This window comes from Anopheles ziemanni, chromosome 2 (genome assembly GCF_943734765.1).
Source record: "Anopheles ziemanni chromosome 2, idAnoZiCoDA_A2_x.2, whole genome shotgun sequence".
In the NCBI taxonomy this organism is placed as follows: Eukaryota; Metazoa; Arthropoda; class Insecta; order Diptera; family Culicidae; genus Anopheles; species Anopheles ziemanni.
Window position 1 is genome coordinate 33,951,491 of NC_080705.1, and position 16,961 is coordinate 33,968,451.

Here is a 16,961-nt window from a genome sequence, read left to right on the forward strand (position 1 = left end):
AGTAGATTTTTTGTCCAGACGTAGAAAAGTCTTGTTGCTTCTTTTTCCAAATGTAAGTTTTCTTGTATTCAGCACAGAGACATGTTTTTGAATGTGCGAATCGATTAACTATACTTTTAACTTGCTTTATGTTCGTTGCGGTCAGTTAAAACGGTCGTTGGATTTGAAATCCACCGTCCTTGTTGTGTTTACTTTTTGTTCAATAATTCCACTTCAATAAAGACTGCAGCACGTGTCTGCCAACTTTGGTGCAATCATTGCTTTGCACTGAACGTGCTCAAAGCGACGGCGTCTTACGGTTGCGAAGCCATTCGAATTCGAGCTGTTGCACGTGACTTGTTGTGAATCTCGGCCGTACGCAGCGTAATACCGAATATGTCCTCGTGGTAGCGGTTTTCGTCCTGTCGGAAGAAAAAGTTTGGTTTATATCAATGAAATGATTAATGCACACAAGCAAAGAACGAAGAAGAAATAGACTATTTGATTTTCATAGCTTCCGAGCAGCACCGAGCAATAAATCAGCTACGGCGCGATCTCTTTGATGAGCTATCACCGAATGCATCTGTTTACGCCAGCAATTACCAGGGTTGCTGCATTTCGTGGGCCAATGTCCCAGCCGGAGGCCATTGCAATGGAACGACCGATTGTTCTCTACCAGCAAAGCGGGAAGGAACCGTTTCGCCCCACTTCCGTAAACAAACTTCTCCGATCACCCGATCGCCCGACCTAGAGAGCCCGAACCGAAACCTTCACCGCGTCAATACGTGATCGTAATGCTCGTCGAATTGATCGATTCGATTCGATTGCAGCGAGCCGAGCTTGACCAACGCGCGTCAGGTTCATTCGTACCAATCGTTCGTCAGCATACCGTTGCAATCAACCTTTTCCCCTACGTCCCTCTTTCCGATTCTCTCATTTGTTCTAAGACGTTTGATAATCATCTAAGGGCGGTAGGGGCAATTCAGAGGACGTGCTTAGGAGAGATTGAAGAAAAAATAACAACAAGCCTAACCGAAACTCATTTGCATGTGTAGGATGATTCGGAACTGAAATCGATTGATTCGTCACCCCGTTTGAATCAACGGACCGACGGAGAGTTCACAACGAGTTCGAGGCTTCTTTGGTGAACGATTTGTGAAACATTCAAATTGACACGAGGCGCGATAGATTGTCGCAAAGGTGATTTTAATGGCAGTTCTATTTGAGAAACGTGAGTTGCTTACGTCCAGTGTATAGATGCTATTAAATTTAATAACTCATTTTGCTTGATGGCGAGATGCGAAAAGGTTTATGAAGATTTAAGTCAATAGTTCCGTGCTTTGTAGACTGATGGCAGGAAATAAAATGATAACCTCGTCCTTAAAACGAGGTGTTATACAACAATTTAAAAAATATGTTCTATTTTTTCGTAAATTCATTTTCAGCTTAGAAAATATTTTAATTTATCAAGTGTCAAAAAAATGCAAAGGAAAAAAAGTTGGATCAATCAAACAACGGGTTCGTCGCTTATTCGTCGATTGAGTCTTTTGATGTTTCAACAGCAATAAAATCGTGCGCTGCTCAATTTTCTCATGTCATTTCTCACGTGGAATGATGTTTATCACCATTCATTGGATTGCAGTTCAATAAGCTAGCGTGGGATTAGTATCATCTTCCGGCGCCGATGCAAATATCACTCATTAACCGAACAACAACCCTCCGGCGCCGGCAATCTCTTTGCAACCGTTCCCACAAGGACACGTGCCAGGGTGTTGGAAAAATATGCAAACAAATTGTAGAACTCGGAGAGAGGGGGCATATGAATTAACCGATAGGAGCCCGTCAAAACAACACCTCACGACAACGATCGCTTGCTGGGCAGCACGACGGTCACGATCACGATCACACTCACCCGCAGCGTCAGCATGTACTTCTCCATTTCGGTTTCGGTGCGGTTTTCGCGCGTGGCCAGAATCTTACGGAGTGTCTGGTACACGTGCTCGGCCATGGTGACATCGCCGCACACGTAAATGTGCGCCTTCTCCTGCATTATGAGCTGGCAGATCGACTCCGCCTCCTTCAGCGCGAGATCCTGGACGTAGGTCTGTGGACGAAGACATTTCGGTGAAAATGTTGTTGGATAGATTTTTTTGCCTTTTGCTGCCCCGCTCTATTCACCTTGGGAATGTTTTCTTCGCGTGACAGGGCGAGGAATACCCGATCCAGTACACCTTTCTGTACCATCTCTGCCTTTTCATCCCGGTACAGGTCGACGTTCTTCGTACGACAGCCGAAGAAAAGCCACACTTTGGGAATCTATAAAAGAGAAACCGTATAATGAAGAGAGCTGTCGACTAGTGGTTAAATAGCATACAAATATCCACCTTTGAATCGACCATCTCCGTCTTGATGTGGTCCCACTCCTGCCAGAACGAGCGGAACGGTGCGATACCGGTGCCGGGTCCGATCAGAATGACCGGCCTGGTTGGATCCTTCGACATGTGGAACGAGGGTGCGCTGCGTACGAACAGGAAGATCCGGTCGTCCGGCTGCAGGTTGGCCAGATAGTTTGAGCAAACGCCGTAGTGCTCGGCCCCCTCGCCGTCCTCCGCCCGATAGGTGACGATGGCGACCGTCAGGTGGATTTCGTTCGAGTATTGGCGCGGCGAGGACGAGATGGAATAGAATCGGGGCTGCAGGGCGTTCAGCTGGGCGACCAGGACGGCTGCTGGGGGCCGGCAGGAGGGGAACTCCTCAAGCACCTCGAGCAGATGGGGCAGCTTCCAGTAGCGCCAGTCTTCGTACACTGATGATTCCTGTGGAGAGAGATAAAATGTAATGACATTTCTATTCTGTGGTGCAATTTTTCCCCAAAACGGTCTTACATTCGCCAACATGAGCAGCCGTTCTTCGTCCGCTTTGTCACCACAGCAGGATGCCAAGTACGTCAGAAGCTGCCTGGTAGGTGGTGTCGTAATGTCCAGGAAACGGGTCAGCAGTGTACGCAAAGAACACACCGGAAGCCGCTCGTGTGGTTCCCACGATTTGTAGACACCTGTTGAAAAAAGAGACAAACAAATAAATATAACTTCAAGCAGTCTTAAAGTGTCTGTTTCTGTTATGCACATACCGTTTTGGGTTTGCTTCTCTTTCAGAATTTGCAGCTGAAGCATCTCGTCCGGATCGTTAACCCCGGTCAGCCGTTCAATGATACCGTCGACGATTTCCTTCCGGTTTGCCGGAAATATGCCCACGTGGTCTCCGGGTTCGTAATCAATCTGAAGAAATTGCAATGGTGCATCAAATACAATTTGTTGCTCACTGGCTAGTGAAAGAGACAGCCATATGAACGAAAAAGCCCGTCGACACTCAAAGCTAAACAGGAACTCACAGGGGAAAAAAGGCATTTGACGAGAGCTTTCGAGGTATTATTTTTTTCCAGATCAATTCAAAATTAATAACACTGCAACTGTTGAACTAAATTTTCTAACTGATTAACTGAAAAATACCACGATTTTCTGTAACTTAAATTTCGGCGAATTTTGTTTGAATGTAACTAGTTGAATTCTACATTATAGCAACAAGTGGAAACAGAGCCAACTGTTGATGGGCCGCTACTTCCCCTTTGAAAGCATTGGAAAGCAGGCGCTCACGTTTTTCCCCTCTTTCACAGCTGGTGCTGTCCCGGAAAGGACATTCGGAGGAGGAAAACGCTATTTACAACAATGGTTCGGAAAATGCTCACCCCTTCGGCGACGATTTCGACCAAAATTGTTGACCGCTCGGTGCCGTTCATTTCGCAGTGCAGATTGATGGGATGCCGCTTGACCGAGCACTCGGTCGACTTCTTGTTGTGGAACTTGGACAGTGCCCGGTCGAGCGACTCGTGCTCCTGTACCGGTGCGTAGCGGACCGTGTTTTCGGACAGCTCGCTCTGCAACGCGAACGCCGCATCCGAGAGCGTCTCCTCCGGATCGAGACAGAACGTTTCGCAGGCAATCTGGTTCGAGGGAGGGTGGAAAATTTGCAATGACATCGGTTCGGAGGTTGCGCTTCGGAGAAGTACCCACCTTAAAGACTTCCGGTGCCCACTTGCGGAACGCTTGCTCCTGGCCGCAGATTTCGTCCCCCGTGGCCATCTTCATCATCCGCTCGCCGCCCAACTCCCCGAGGATGTTATCGATGTACTTGCCGAAGGCGCAAAAGTTCGGGTAGGCCGACGAGCCGAGGGCGAACACGGCGAACCGGACGTTCGACAGCGGGCCGAACGTTTCCTCCGACAGCGTGTCGGTGGTGGAACCGCGCAGTGAGTCCAGCCGATCGATCTTGCGGCCACCCAGGTGTCCGAACTTGCCCAGATCGCTGCGCGAGTTCGCCTTGATGAAGGACTTGGAGGATGCGGCAATGGTCAGCTCGCTGTGCGCCTGGTGGTGGCCACTTTCGTGCAGCTTCATCGCGTACAAATCCTGCGCGAAGAGCTGCACAATAACGATAAGCGATAGGAAAAGGTTGAGATTTTAATAAAATTGCCTCTCGTACACATCACTAGAAGTTCACTTGCTGTAAAAAAAGGAATTAAACGGAATGTTTATGTTCTTTCCCGAAAGATCGCCGTGAAGTTCTATACGGATGGAGAAATATTGTGCATTTTACTGACCGTTTTTGACTTTCTGTGCTCCAACAAGTTTTTTAATGACTGCGAACAAAAGATGAAAATAAAATAATATGACATGAAAATAAAATAAAATAAAATAAAATAATTAAATGAATAAAAATAAATAAAAGAAAAATGCAACTACAGAAGAGCATCTCAAAAATTGCGTGCCCTTCATCTAAAAATAGCAAACCTTTGCCTAGTAAATCAAGCATGTTAAAGCATTTCCCATTCATGATATGTTTGGTCCTGTTCCATGATGAAGCACTTTACAGAGACGTTAACGTGTTAGTACATGCTTGAAACATCCGTAGGAAAGTGTGTTAATGGACACAATAATGTACCTTTAACGTGTCGAAACAAAACCGTCTCCCACCGCACGTCGCAATGATGACATTCATAAATAAAGATGAGTAAAGCAAAGCTAAGGAACGACCTGCCAATGCTGACGGTACCGAATGTCTTTATCGTCGTAAGGAATAAAATTTCCTCCCATGCATCCGAAACCGCCGAAGGATGAAGGATAATCGTGCAGTACGAGCCTCTGTCGAATGGGGTGTGGATTGAAAATTGGGAAGGTGGTGGCGTTCGCGAAATAAATGACACATCCCACGACACATCCGGTGGTTTTCGGTTTATTTTTTTCGCCCCTTCCTTCGGTTTGGTGAGATGTTAAACCACTTTTGACGTGTGATTTCCATGCTCTCATCACGTAACACAATTCATTATTCATGTCGGGCTGGAATTTTCGTGCAAACATTGGATTGTTCCCGAGACGGTCTGCGCGGGTTTTGAGAAGGAAATTTTCTATACCGTTTTTCCGTCGGAGAACAGTATAATTTTTTGGCAAACCCAGTCAAGAAGTGTGTTTTGGCGGTTTAGGAAAGTCTGCGTTGTCTGCTGATATGTGTGAAGGGGTTTTTGATGAATTAATATGTTATGGGTTGACAAACTCCTTCGACGATGATTGATTGTAAGGACAATGTTTCAATGTACCGTCTGAGAAAAGTATGGGAATGAGATAACTAATGAGTCAATCGAAATAAGCAGACAGCATTCACTGCAGAACCAGTAAAGTATTAAGCCCTTTAACAGCTACCACAAGATCTTTACGGCAATCCTTTGTTTACACCACATTCTCGAAGTCTGAAGCGCTCACTTCACCGAAGCGACCACCGAATTCATTTTGGCTGCGGATGGCACATCTCGTTTCAATTTTAATGCTACTTAAAAGATTACTTCATAAAACCCATTTAACCAATTTGCTGCCGGGAACTGGGTTAAATAATATGTTCGCAGAAAAACCGCGCCACTGTTCCAAGTGCCACAAGCACTCCTTAATGATTCTAGGGCTCATTGAAACTTCTTCCACTTCTATTGCAAACATGCAATTCCTCTCTCTCTGAAGGCAACGTCCCTTCCATGTTCTGGCGGCGTTTCGATGAGTTTGGTTACTCTAAGCACAGCTTCGTAAGTCGTTGAACGGGGTCCTGTATGGTGGAGCAGAGCGTTAGTTAAGCTTCTGATGGGGAAAACACTAACCAAAGCGAAGGATCCAGCTAATTTGAGGATATTATTTTACATCGAACATGTGGTTAATTAAACACCTCCAAAGCGCCGTTCTGGGAAGGCTTTCCTTCTCCAAGAATGTTAGGTAAGGCACCGAAGCTAGGCGTTAGAAGGAATGAAAAACGTGGAAAAACCACAAAGAATCTGTGCTTACCTCGCCGTTCTCCGGTGGATCCCCGTTGCCGAAGGTGGAAGCGACAACCAGCAGCAGGGCTTCGTGTTCGATTGATGAGATGTCGTAATCCGACATGCAGTAGATCTGGAACGGGCAAAAGGAATTGGCACATCGCGTATGAGAGAAACCCGGCCGCGAAAAGGGATGAAAATGCTGAACGTTATCCTTCGGGGCCGAGACCGAAGCAACATAAATTACAACTAACAATAAATATTCCATTTTCCTTCGCCCCCAGTTTCGTCGACGTGTTGTGTTTGGTTTGTGCTTCGTGGAGCGGAAAGCGTTCCAGACGATTGAAATGTGACGGCGGGCTGTGGACGGAAGCGTGGGTCGGATGAATTGTGGCGGAGATTGTGCCGGTTCCTTCGTTGGCAGGACGACTGCCCGATCGTACACGTGGTTGTGGTTGGCGCAATGATTATTTGGACTCGTGGATGTGGTATTTTTGGGTTATTGTAACTGCTGACGGTATTGACGATGATGAAGATTAAATTGGAATTGGACCGAGACAGAAATGTATGCTTTCTTTATAACGAAACAAGAAATAAAATAGTTGGGAGTATCCTTTACATAATATTTTGAATCTTAAGAGTTTGTGGGTTTCATTTTGATATCCTTCAAAATAATCTAATAATAAGACATTTTGGTTGGAGTTTCATTCAAAATAGACAATTTAAGAATCATCATAACGGATTTTTTTAGTAAATTGAAAAAAATGCACATTCTAGTTATTTTTCTTTTGATTTTCTTTTTAAAAAGAATCGCGCCATGATTACACCATCACGGATGGCTGAGCTTCCAATTTCGCTGCAAAATTCAAACGAACGTGATTGAGAAAAAAATCACCACCAGCAACGTGGCACCACCGACCAGCAGAAAGGATATCTACGGGAATTGGCTCTACCAGCGTAAAATGAAGAAAAACACAGCGTCAACCATTTCCTTTCCTACTCATCTTAATCCTGTTCCGATGATTTCAACAAGCATTTAGCATGATGAAAGCAGAAGCGGATGCGCCAGAAGGAACAAACAACGGCATCCGTCCAACAAAAGTAGCGCAAAGGACTGATAACGGTAATAGTGGAAAATAGTGTTGATGCGTCTCCCAGGGGGGTTTCCACGATTCCAAAACCTTTTCGGCAGCTGCGGACAGCCCGCTGCAAAACGATGAGTCAGGCCAATTTCTTCCTTTGGTGAAGCATCAAAAAAGCTCCCCCTTCCCACCCTCCTTGGATGCGGCCCACTTTTGCTGAGAACGTAAACAAGCATAACATAAACATAACCTCTACCCCGGTGGCCCCCAAGGCGCCACTTTGAATTTTCCAAGTAGATTTACACAGCAGAAGCATTTTTCAGCTCGTTTCCTCCGGGTGCCTTCGAGGCGTATTTAAACATGCAACACGTTTGCAGCGCGCTGTCGCCGCCGAGAGGGGGGAAAAAGAGTATTCAAACACTTTAAAATGTCAACGAATGAACGAACGAACGAACGAACGGAACGCTGAAGCTAAAGATGAAGCTCTCAGCAAGTAAAAGAAGGTGTTTTTGATGGAAAAATAATATTAAATAAAAATAAAACCCCGTCGCTCGGTCTAACCAGCCAAACTTGGGCACCTGGAAATTGTCAGAATAAGCAAAACCGTAGATCTTTGCCCGTGCGACGCGCGCTGTCTCGTGGAAAAGTTCAGCACGAAAAAGGCTTTAGAAGTCTCGTTGTGGAACTCCCACAAGGGTGTTCTCGGGTGAATGCTTAGCATTGCTGGTAGGATCGGTAAATTTTTCCTGGTTATTCCGAAGCATACTTTTGGTGTCGGAAGAAGTCGAAGGTTCAAGTTTGCGTAAGTGATTTTAAGGAAAAAGGATGCCGCAAGTTTTTATAGATTTAAAAATAAACTGAAAAGAAGTGGAAGCTTCGTTGCGTTGCCAAATCGGTCTGGTTGAACATTTTCCAATTTTTGTCGAGTCCCATAAAGTTTATAAGGAGTATTTGAAGAAGCAAATTGTTTTTGAATAAAGAAAGCTATGAAAAAACTGTTCGGAAAAGCAGCTTAAAGCTCTTTTTATCATTTCGTTGTTGCTTCCAATCCATCAAGCACAACTTTGGGTTGGCTTTGCATCTAGTGCTGCATGAAAAATCTTACCTGATTAGTAAACATGAAGTTGTTCGTCTGTCGGACCTTCTTGCTTCCGTAATTGCCTGTGGCTACATTGGACTTCTTTTAGCGCTTACACTCGTACGGTGGATCAATGTGTCAGTGCTCTAATCATCTCCAGCATCCGTACCACAGAAATTTGCTCTGGGAAAGGTTTGTGCTCGATTTACCCGACGCCCACAGAAGATGGGAAAAAATCCCGTGTCCAACCCTCTCCAGGACATTCTTACATCCCCGTGCAATTTTTTTACCCTGCACTTACCTGTGCGTTGAACGCATGACCGAGCAGCTCGACGAGCTGGCGGGCGTACTGCTCCGAGCGTCCGGTTTCTGTCGCGTACAGTACCGTCGCCTTGATCCGACGGGACAGGGCGCGTCCGAACAGTTTCGATGTAAATTTGACAGCTCTGCGAGAACGGTTGACAGGAGCACCAGAAGCATGGAAAGAAAGATGGAAGCATTGGTGAGTAAAAGTTAAAATGAACCCCGATGGTCATTGGTAAAAACGATGGCACAATCGAAGCAAAAAAGAAAGGACTGGAATAAAGGACGTCCAAGTACGAAACGTAAGGCCGTGAATGTCGTAACGGACGGGTTCTTGAATGCACTAATGAAAAGAAAAGACCCGTGTAATTTTCAAAGCAAGCCCGAATGCATTGGGAAAAGTGTATGAAAACACAAGGTAAAGGAAACTCATCGTAAGGCATACGCTTTAGATGGTGAATGAATACAAAAGCTTACTCACAAAATTTACACAAAACTATTTACTAATATTATCTACTACAAAAACGGGACAAGAAAGAATTGAAAAATGCCTTCCAGAACTCGCAACAATAGCAGATACTAACAATGTTTGCAAATATGCCACCAACAGGCAAGACTGCTCGGTAAGTTCAGTGTACGATGTGTCGCTGCAGTGTCAAAAAAGAACTTCTGAACAAAACAGAAAAAACAGCAGCCACACACGCTGCAATAAAAGCAATGGAAAAATCGCGAAAATTCTCCGCTGGACGTGCATCTCGCACATCATCGCCACCGGAGTGGCAAACTTTTTCCCATACATCATCAAGACACGGGCGCGTGGAGCATCTGCAGCTAAGAGTGTTGGACGTATTTCTTCCTCGTTTGTTTGGTCGTTTGTTTGTTTTCCATTTTTTACTTGGCCGCAAATGCAACACACTGAAGCGCTCGGAGAAGACGATTCTGGCAAGTGATTGCTCACTTAACAGCATGACAGGGAAGGCAAAAAGACATGCTTCTTATTTTAAAATCAAATATCCTTTGGATGTCTTTATGTCGTCAAATGCACATTCAAAATCGGAAGACTTGTTTTGCATTATATGCGAGGAGCTGCAACTCAAAAAATGACAGTTTTTTTAAGTATATCCAACTGCAACATTTCATTCTCGTTAGGTCGTCTCATGCGTAATGAGTTAAAAATTAGCATGATCTATTTAATTCAGCTTGGCGGTATCTTGTGTCCGGTAAAGAGACAAGCAAAAAACTAAACAATAATCGTTTATAGAAGCAAGAATGTGTTAGCCTTTAGTATGACCCATTTGTGCCCATTTTAGGACGAAAATATTCATTGAATTTGATTTTTATGTGATTTTCATTGCTGCCCCTAAGGGCAGATGCGTTACGTGGGGCAAGTGTTTTTCCCCCAATGGTCTTTCAAAGACATTTCCCGGCGATTTTCCCCACCCTGTTCGTCGGTTCATCTTGCAAACCACCTGAACCGAGATCAAGTGTACAAAACGATGGAACGAGCGGGAGTGATAGAATGAAGGAACTTCAATTTTTCCCCAAAAATTGCCATCTCCATTCATGCGAAATGGAGACCGAAATCGGCAAGGACATGTCCTGCACGTCTAGCTAGTCGATGAGTTCTCCGTTTGCCGAGGAGAGAAAAAGACCGGCAAAAGGCATATGCACAGCCGGGAAAGCGAGAGCAGAACAGGCCGCGTGCGAAATAAACCCAATGCGCTCGAGGGTGACCAAATGGCTCCCATTCAAGTCACTTCATGCTCAACTTCCCGAAAGTGCCGGCAGGAGAAGCGAATTCAAAGGTCAGAAAGTCATTCGAGCCGGGTGACGCGTGGGGAAGGCGGGCGGATACGGACGAATGGTGCAAATTGGCTGTTATGTTAGCAATTTGATGATGGCAGTAACATGGCATGGAAGCATGGTACTTCCGTTTAGCCTTTTTTTGACGCTCCGCTGGGCCACTTTCGGCCGGGCTGGCGGGAGGGAAAGAAAATTTGAAAATGTGCGGCCAACTTTTCTACAAACACTGTGCCCGGAAAATGTCATCCACTGATTTTTCATCGCGCGTTTGGATGGCTGATTTTTTCCCATCTTCTTTTTTTACGTCTCTTGTTGCTAATGCGCTGTGATTTTTATTCATTCATCGTCGGAAGATTACGTTTTCTTTACCGTACACGGAGAGTACGTGGGAAAAGGAACAGGTGGTTTTCACGCCGTACCGAGCCGAAGCGCAATGTAGCATGGTTATTATTTTTATTACCGATATTAAACTCTCCATTAATACGGATATTAAGTGATCGTTCTAAAATGAGAATCGACACCCTGTGGGTGGGGGTTTATACCAAAGGAAATGTGAAACCTTTGTCAAGCTGTGATACATTTTTATTGTTGGTCAGAAAAAATAACATCTAGAAGATTAAGTAGCACTGCGGGAAAAATTGAAGCCATTGATTCTTAAAGCAACCGGTGACACTTCATTATTATTCCACAAAAAGACCTCTTGATTCTAAAAAATAAGGAACGGTTATAGGAACGCAATATAGGACACGGTTTACATTTGGTGGGTAAATTCACTTAAATCGAATGAAAGTTAAACCAACTAAAACATTAATCATGCCTTGCGTCATTCCAGCAGCACAGGAGTGTATTGAATGGTGAACGTTAAACTTTTTGGTTTGTACTTCTATTAAAACACTACGTCCATGTGGATCCGTATGTAACTTTTTTACTTCGCACTGCAAAGGGGAACTTTGCGATTTAATATTGACCGGTGTGGTCAATTCAATCAAACGAAATCAGTTTTCTACCTCCAGGACCTCTCGAGGGAACATCGGCAACTGAGTGGAAAGTACACCCTTCCACGCACGGTTCGAGAGGAAAAGGGGCACTCAATACTTTTAACCACGGCTCCCAGCTGTGGATTGAGTTTTGGCCATCGCTGTACATTTCCTGACTTTTCGAAATCGTACTAACGATACTTTCGAAATTACCGTCTCCAATTGATTCGTTCTGTTTATCGGCATTGATTGGTCAATTCCATTTCGGTTAATTTCTTCCCCACAAATCGGTGAAACATTACACTAATTACCACGATGCATCTTCTTTTCAAAGCATTCTCGATTACATCTCTCAGATGCAACGCATGTGTAAATAATTAACCCGTAACCTTTTCAACGAACCGTGCGCTCGAAAATGCTCCAACGTTTAGCTTATGGTTAGCTTTGCACGTAACGCTGTTCAGTACAAGCATGCAGTCAAATGGTAGACCATCCTGGATGTCCGATTTGCAAACGCAAACCCCAAAACCAGTCGGTTGTTTGTAGTTCTCTGCGGATTGGAGTAGTGGGCGAAAAAGATTCGGGGTGCGCGTTTTGCAACTGGTCGGCACTTTATGTTGCTTCAGCTGGAGTGCATTCTCGGTGATGTTAAGCTCGATTGGTCTGTACCCTTCTTCTCCACCCTCCAGCGGTTAGTGGTAGTGAGTGGTGAACCGTTGCTCTTTGCATGCAAAAGTCATCCGTATCGTGGCACCCGAACAGGTTGGTACTCTTGGCGAGAAGAGCAGCGCGTCTGGTTCTGTTGGCCGTGGCCAAAGGACTGGAGGGTCAATATTTATTGGTAAATTTGTGCCGAGCCGCCTTTTGTGACCGCGAGCAGCAACTCGGTAAACTGTTATTGATAAAGTGGATCACAGCTTGCGTGGCAGAGTTCCGGAGGAGTGGGAATGGTGTCAAAGTTTAGGAAGCATTAAGTGGGAAACATTAAACAAAAATTCGTAAACGACATAAAATATTAGAGTACCATTTTTACTTCTTAATCTAACTCGTGAACTCTGCTCTGCCGCTTACACAATAATTATTGCTTCAGAAATTCCAACTTTATTGTATAAAGCATAAGCTTTCAAATTCATGTATGGATAAGTACCAACACCATCCACTCTTTGCGATTCTGAGGGCATAAACTGAATTTGACATTCCTTCTAATATTTTTGCCCAAACTGAGAAGAAAGAAAAAGGAAAATCAGTTCCAGTAGGCTTGATTCTCAACTGACCGTCGAACACCAGTTCATGTGGTCTGCTTGTTCAGGAAGGAATAACTTTCCATCCGGAATTCCACACGATGAAAAGCCAATCGGGCTCCTTCGAAGCTGCCACTGGCAGCGATCGAGGCGAGATTGATGTACCGTTCCGGAAAACCGTTCCTCCCCCCGTCGTCTATTGATGTTTGGTGTAGATTGATTCCGATGCTGGGAGACTGTTCCGGACACTACGCTTTGAACAACTATGTGTACACGTGTGTGTGTTTTTTTTTTGTGTATGTGTGTCACTGTGCGTGCCCTTTTTTTTGACCGCGTAATTCTAGCCTATGATTGGGCTATTAAATTTATGACTTTTCCAGGCTCGTTTCATTCGGACGTTTCATTATTTCTTTCTTTTTCCTCCGTTCAGAGCGCGCTCGGACGCGTGGCCGAGCGCCGGGAATGTCTGTGAATTTTCGCCAAAATGAATGGGATCAATGGGGTGGCACATTTTCTGGCGACACACAATCCACGGACCATTTGATGTGCGTGAATTTTTCCGGACCAGAAGTGCCGTCGGTCGATTACCGGGATTGGGCACAAATTAACTCCCAGTGTTCTTCGATTCCGGTCCCGGCTGGAATCGGTTTCAGTGCGTGCACTGGTTTGCTGGTTTCCGATTTAATTTTCCCGTCCCGTTTGGAATGAACGGTTATTATTTTTATTAGACGCCCATTTGGTACCATTCTGTTGGGTATTAGGAGCAAAATTTCTGCGCCAATGATTTTATGGCAATGCTTAAATGCGTGCTATTAGTGATAATAAATAGGTATTCGAATCACAACTTTGCTCGGTTCATGGTAAGTATTTTTCCACTGGTTTATTCACATACTATTAAAGAACGAGCTTGATTAAAAATGGAACATTGATTTCAAAAAGTTTCTAGAGGATTTCACTTCACAGATGCATATTGCATCGACCCTGGAATGTTATTCTGTACCACAAATTCAAAAGGTACAAGCTATTCACTTAATTGAAAACCCCACCTCACCATTGTGCGAGTCGAGTTAAATCACCAATCACTTCGGGGCTTTTAGAATATGACAGAAGCAGGCAGGTTAAGTCCAGTAGAGGAAAAAACACCCGAACAGTCCGGTGTGGGTTACAACACCTTTTTCATCTGCGTACCGTTGACCTCTCCGAAAGCTTTTTGGCAGGCGTTCCCGCTTCAAAAAGGAAGCATAAAATGTTGGATGGTAAAAAAAACATTAGCCCAGGGCTCCATTTAAAGTATAATTAAACGCCGTTTAGCGGGACGACGGTTAAGGCACTTTCAACTTTACCGAACCGTACCATATTTTGTTATTGGTCCTTTTTTAATCCTCCATCCATCCCTTTAAGGTCGATGGAACAAAAACGAACCCCATTTCCGCTACACCATGGTTGAACCAACTCACGGGGAAGGGAGCAGGTAGAAAAGTGAAATAAAATTAAATATCGCTCAACAAAAGGGACGACGACGACGCGCGAAACATACACGTCCTTCCGGTATCGAAAAAAGGAAACCGCATCGTCAGCTGCCGCCGTGCCGGGTAAAATCCGGAATTCCTTCAAGTTACACGTCCTTATCTCGTCTGGTCGTACTGGTCTGGTTGTAGGCCGTGCGGCCAACAGAGCACGGCGGCAAGTGAAAAGGATTCTTAATGGCAAACAGCAAATGATCAAATGGACCATCGGTTTTTTCATCAATCTTTTATTTTCCGTTCCCTTACGACTGCAGGAAGATTGTTTTCAATTCACTGGAAAGGAGCGGCCATTGTAATCATTGGAGGAAAGCAAATTGATTGAGAAAGCAAAGCCATGACGGATAGATGGGATAATAATGTTGGTTGGGTGAATCCGGTCCGTGATGTAATTTTATGTTTCCTGTTTTTGATGGAAATAGGAAGAATGGGGATAATCAGTTGCCCGTCGTATCAAATAGTTTTTTATGGTTTTGTCTTTGATTTTTTAAAGATCTTTAATTAGAAGTATCTTGTTTTCTAATCAATTTCGAAAAATTTTAAATTCCAGTACATATTGCATGATCGAACCATGAACGCTTGAAATAATACCATTTAAATTTTTGGGGAATTTGAGTGACATTGTAATCGACATAAAAGATAATTCGATTGGGATAATTTGAAGACTTTTTCATACCTAGCTATTTGTTTGAAGTTGAACTTTCGTCGAGGTTTCTTGTTCTTTGCCGAATCCCGACCCTTCTTCCAAATGTGCGTTTTCATTGCCGATTCCTGCAAATATAAAAAAATAACCGATCAGTAACATATCTATGCTGCTAGCCTAAAGTATGTTCAAATATTGGTAAAAAAAGCACAATCACCCTCAGTCTATTTTTAACCTGCAAAGTATTTCTAAGTAAGACTCATTTATACTGTCACCTTTAAATGATAAGCGTTTAACCACGCGTGCTCCTCGAGGGTTTATTAAACGGGCTTCATCATTTTGACATTCCGAGCAAAAACCGACGTACCACCTCCCCCAATCGAGGGAGATAATCAGAAACTTTTCGATCACGTTTTTCCGTCGACAGCTTCAACTGAAATGCCTGTTTCGGATATCGAACTTTTCTGCGCCTCGCGGGCTTCAATTTTGTTTGTCTCCGGAAAAGCCTTTTTGTCTTTGTCGTTTGAACAGACAAATTTGGATAAAACTTTCATAACCATTTATTGAGCTTCTATCGAGGACTACTAACCGTTCGGATGTAAAATGGATCATATATTCCGCCTGTTAAATCCACTGCAAAATCATAATCCAGTTTTACGTTTGTACAATTTTCATTATCAGTAACTTTGCAATAGGTGTAGTATTGTTCATTTGTTCAGGAACAATACACTTGATGGTTAATACTTGGATGATTTCTCATCATTTACAAGCAGTACCCAAATTCTGGCCTTCATTGCCTAATAAAACAGGAAGCTCGATCATATTCACACCTGTAGCCGTGGCCACCTTTTAAAACAACAGCAACACTGTTTCATCATTTTTATCTCCACACAAACACTTCCACTCCTGGAAGCGGAGGCTTTAATTTATGGTGCATGATAGAAACACCACACAATTTATGATCAATTGGAAAACAGGTGTACACCGCACCGCTTACCTGATACTCGAACGATGGTCTGAGATAGTAGACGGCCATCTCCTGGTGGAAAACGGGCGTCACCGAAGCCGACATCGGTGGGACGATCCATATCCAATCGGCCGGGCATCCGTTCCTGGGTGGAGAGTAAAAAATCGAGAGTGCGATTAGGCGGAGGGAACAGGGAAATACACCATCCACCTCGTGGTTTCCAGTTGCGGTGAAAAGCCGAATGGAAGGAAGGTGAGGTTTTCCATGTGAGCACCAGAACCCCGAAATGGAGAAAAAGGACGTTGTCCCCAGTATCGATCGATTACCTCAGCTTGGTTTCGTTCTCGAAGTGCTTCATAAAGCTCTCGCTGGCGGTGTGATGATCGACGATGGTAATATTGCGGCTCTGGTACGAGTGCAGTACGGCGATATTAATTTCCACCAGCGCCTTGTCCTTCCACAGCGACGTCGGGTTCCGCGTGTCCAGTCCCATTTTTATTGCAATCGGCTGAGCGGCAGCGCAACGGAAAGGAAAGAAAGGATTGTTAGCGAGCTCGTCCGTTTGACGTTTGCGAGGCAGCTCGAAAAGGGCCCGGCCCGGCTTCGAGCAGTGTCGTGCCGGGTTGCCTACCTCCAGGAGGTTTCGCCGGTTGGCGTCGCACAGATTGCGGCAGCCGATCTCGGTCGACATGTACCAGCCGCTGAAGGCGGTGGCCGTGAACTGGATGCCGCCGCAGTCGAACAGCATCGAGGACACCATCGGCACGGCGTACCACCGGAGGTTGAGCTCGGCGAACCACTTGAACTGCGGGTGGCTGAGCGGCACCTCCAGGATCAGCTCGGGCGGATAGTCGAAGTAGTCCGGATCGTGCCCGTTCGCCGACACGACCAGCGGCAGGATGTCCCACTCGGTGCGCTTGCTCTTCCAGCCAAGCTTGACGCAAAACTGGCACCCGGACGAACGGGAAAAGCGATGCCACCCCCCCCCCCCACGCGCCGGAAAATCAAAGGCCGTC

At 45.0% G+C, this 16,961-nt stretch overlaps 1 protein-coding gene across 1 annotated transcript in view; it reads right to left on the reverse strand.

The window, feature by feature from the left end:
• Positions 1 to 293: 293 nt before the first annotated feature.
• LOC131281921 (nitric oxide synthase) overlaps positions 294 to 16,961 on the reverse strand; it is a 48,733-nt gene continuing 32,065 nt past the window's right edge. Inside the window, exons 6-19 of the mRNA XM_058311285.1 lie at positions 16,577 to 16,891; positions 16,272 to 16,453; positions 15,976 to 16,090; positions 15,012 to 15,106; positions 8,790 to 8,934; positions 6,357 to 6,461; positions 4,050 to 4,457; positions 3,725 to 3,979; positions 3,110 to 3,257; positions 2,865 to 3,034; positions 2,364 to 2,795; positions 2,158 to 2,295; positions 1,892 to 2,083; positions 294 to 401 (exon numbers count right to left, since the gene is read on the reverse strand). Coding sequence (XP_058167268.1) covers positions 294 to 401; positions 1,892 to 2,083; positions 2,158 to 2,295; positions 2,364 to 2,795; positions 2,865 to 3,034; positions 3,110 to 3,257; positions 3,725 to 3,979; positions 4,050 to 4,457; positions 6,357 to 6,461; positions 8,790 to 8,934; positions 15,012 to 15,106; positions 15,976 to 16,090; positions 16,272 to 16,453; positions 16,577 to 16,891 — 2,808 coding nt within the window. The remainder of the gene's footprint in view (positions 402 to 1,891; positions 2,084 to 2,157; positions 2,296 to 2,363; positions 2,796 to 2,864; positions 3,035 to 3,109; positions 3,258 to 3,724; positions 3,980 to 4,049; positions 4,458 to 6,356; positions 6,462 to 8,789; positions 8,935 to 15,011; positions 15,107 to 15,975; positions 16,091 to 16,271; positions 16,454 to 16,576; positions 16,892 to 16,961) is intronic.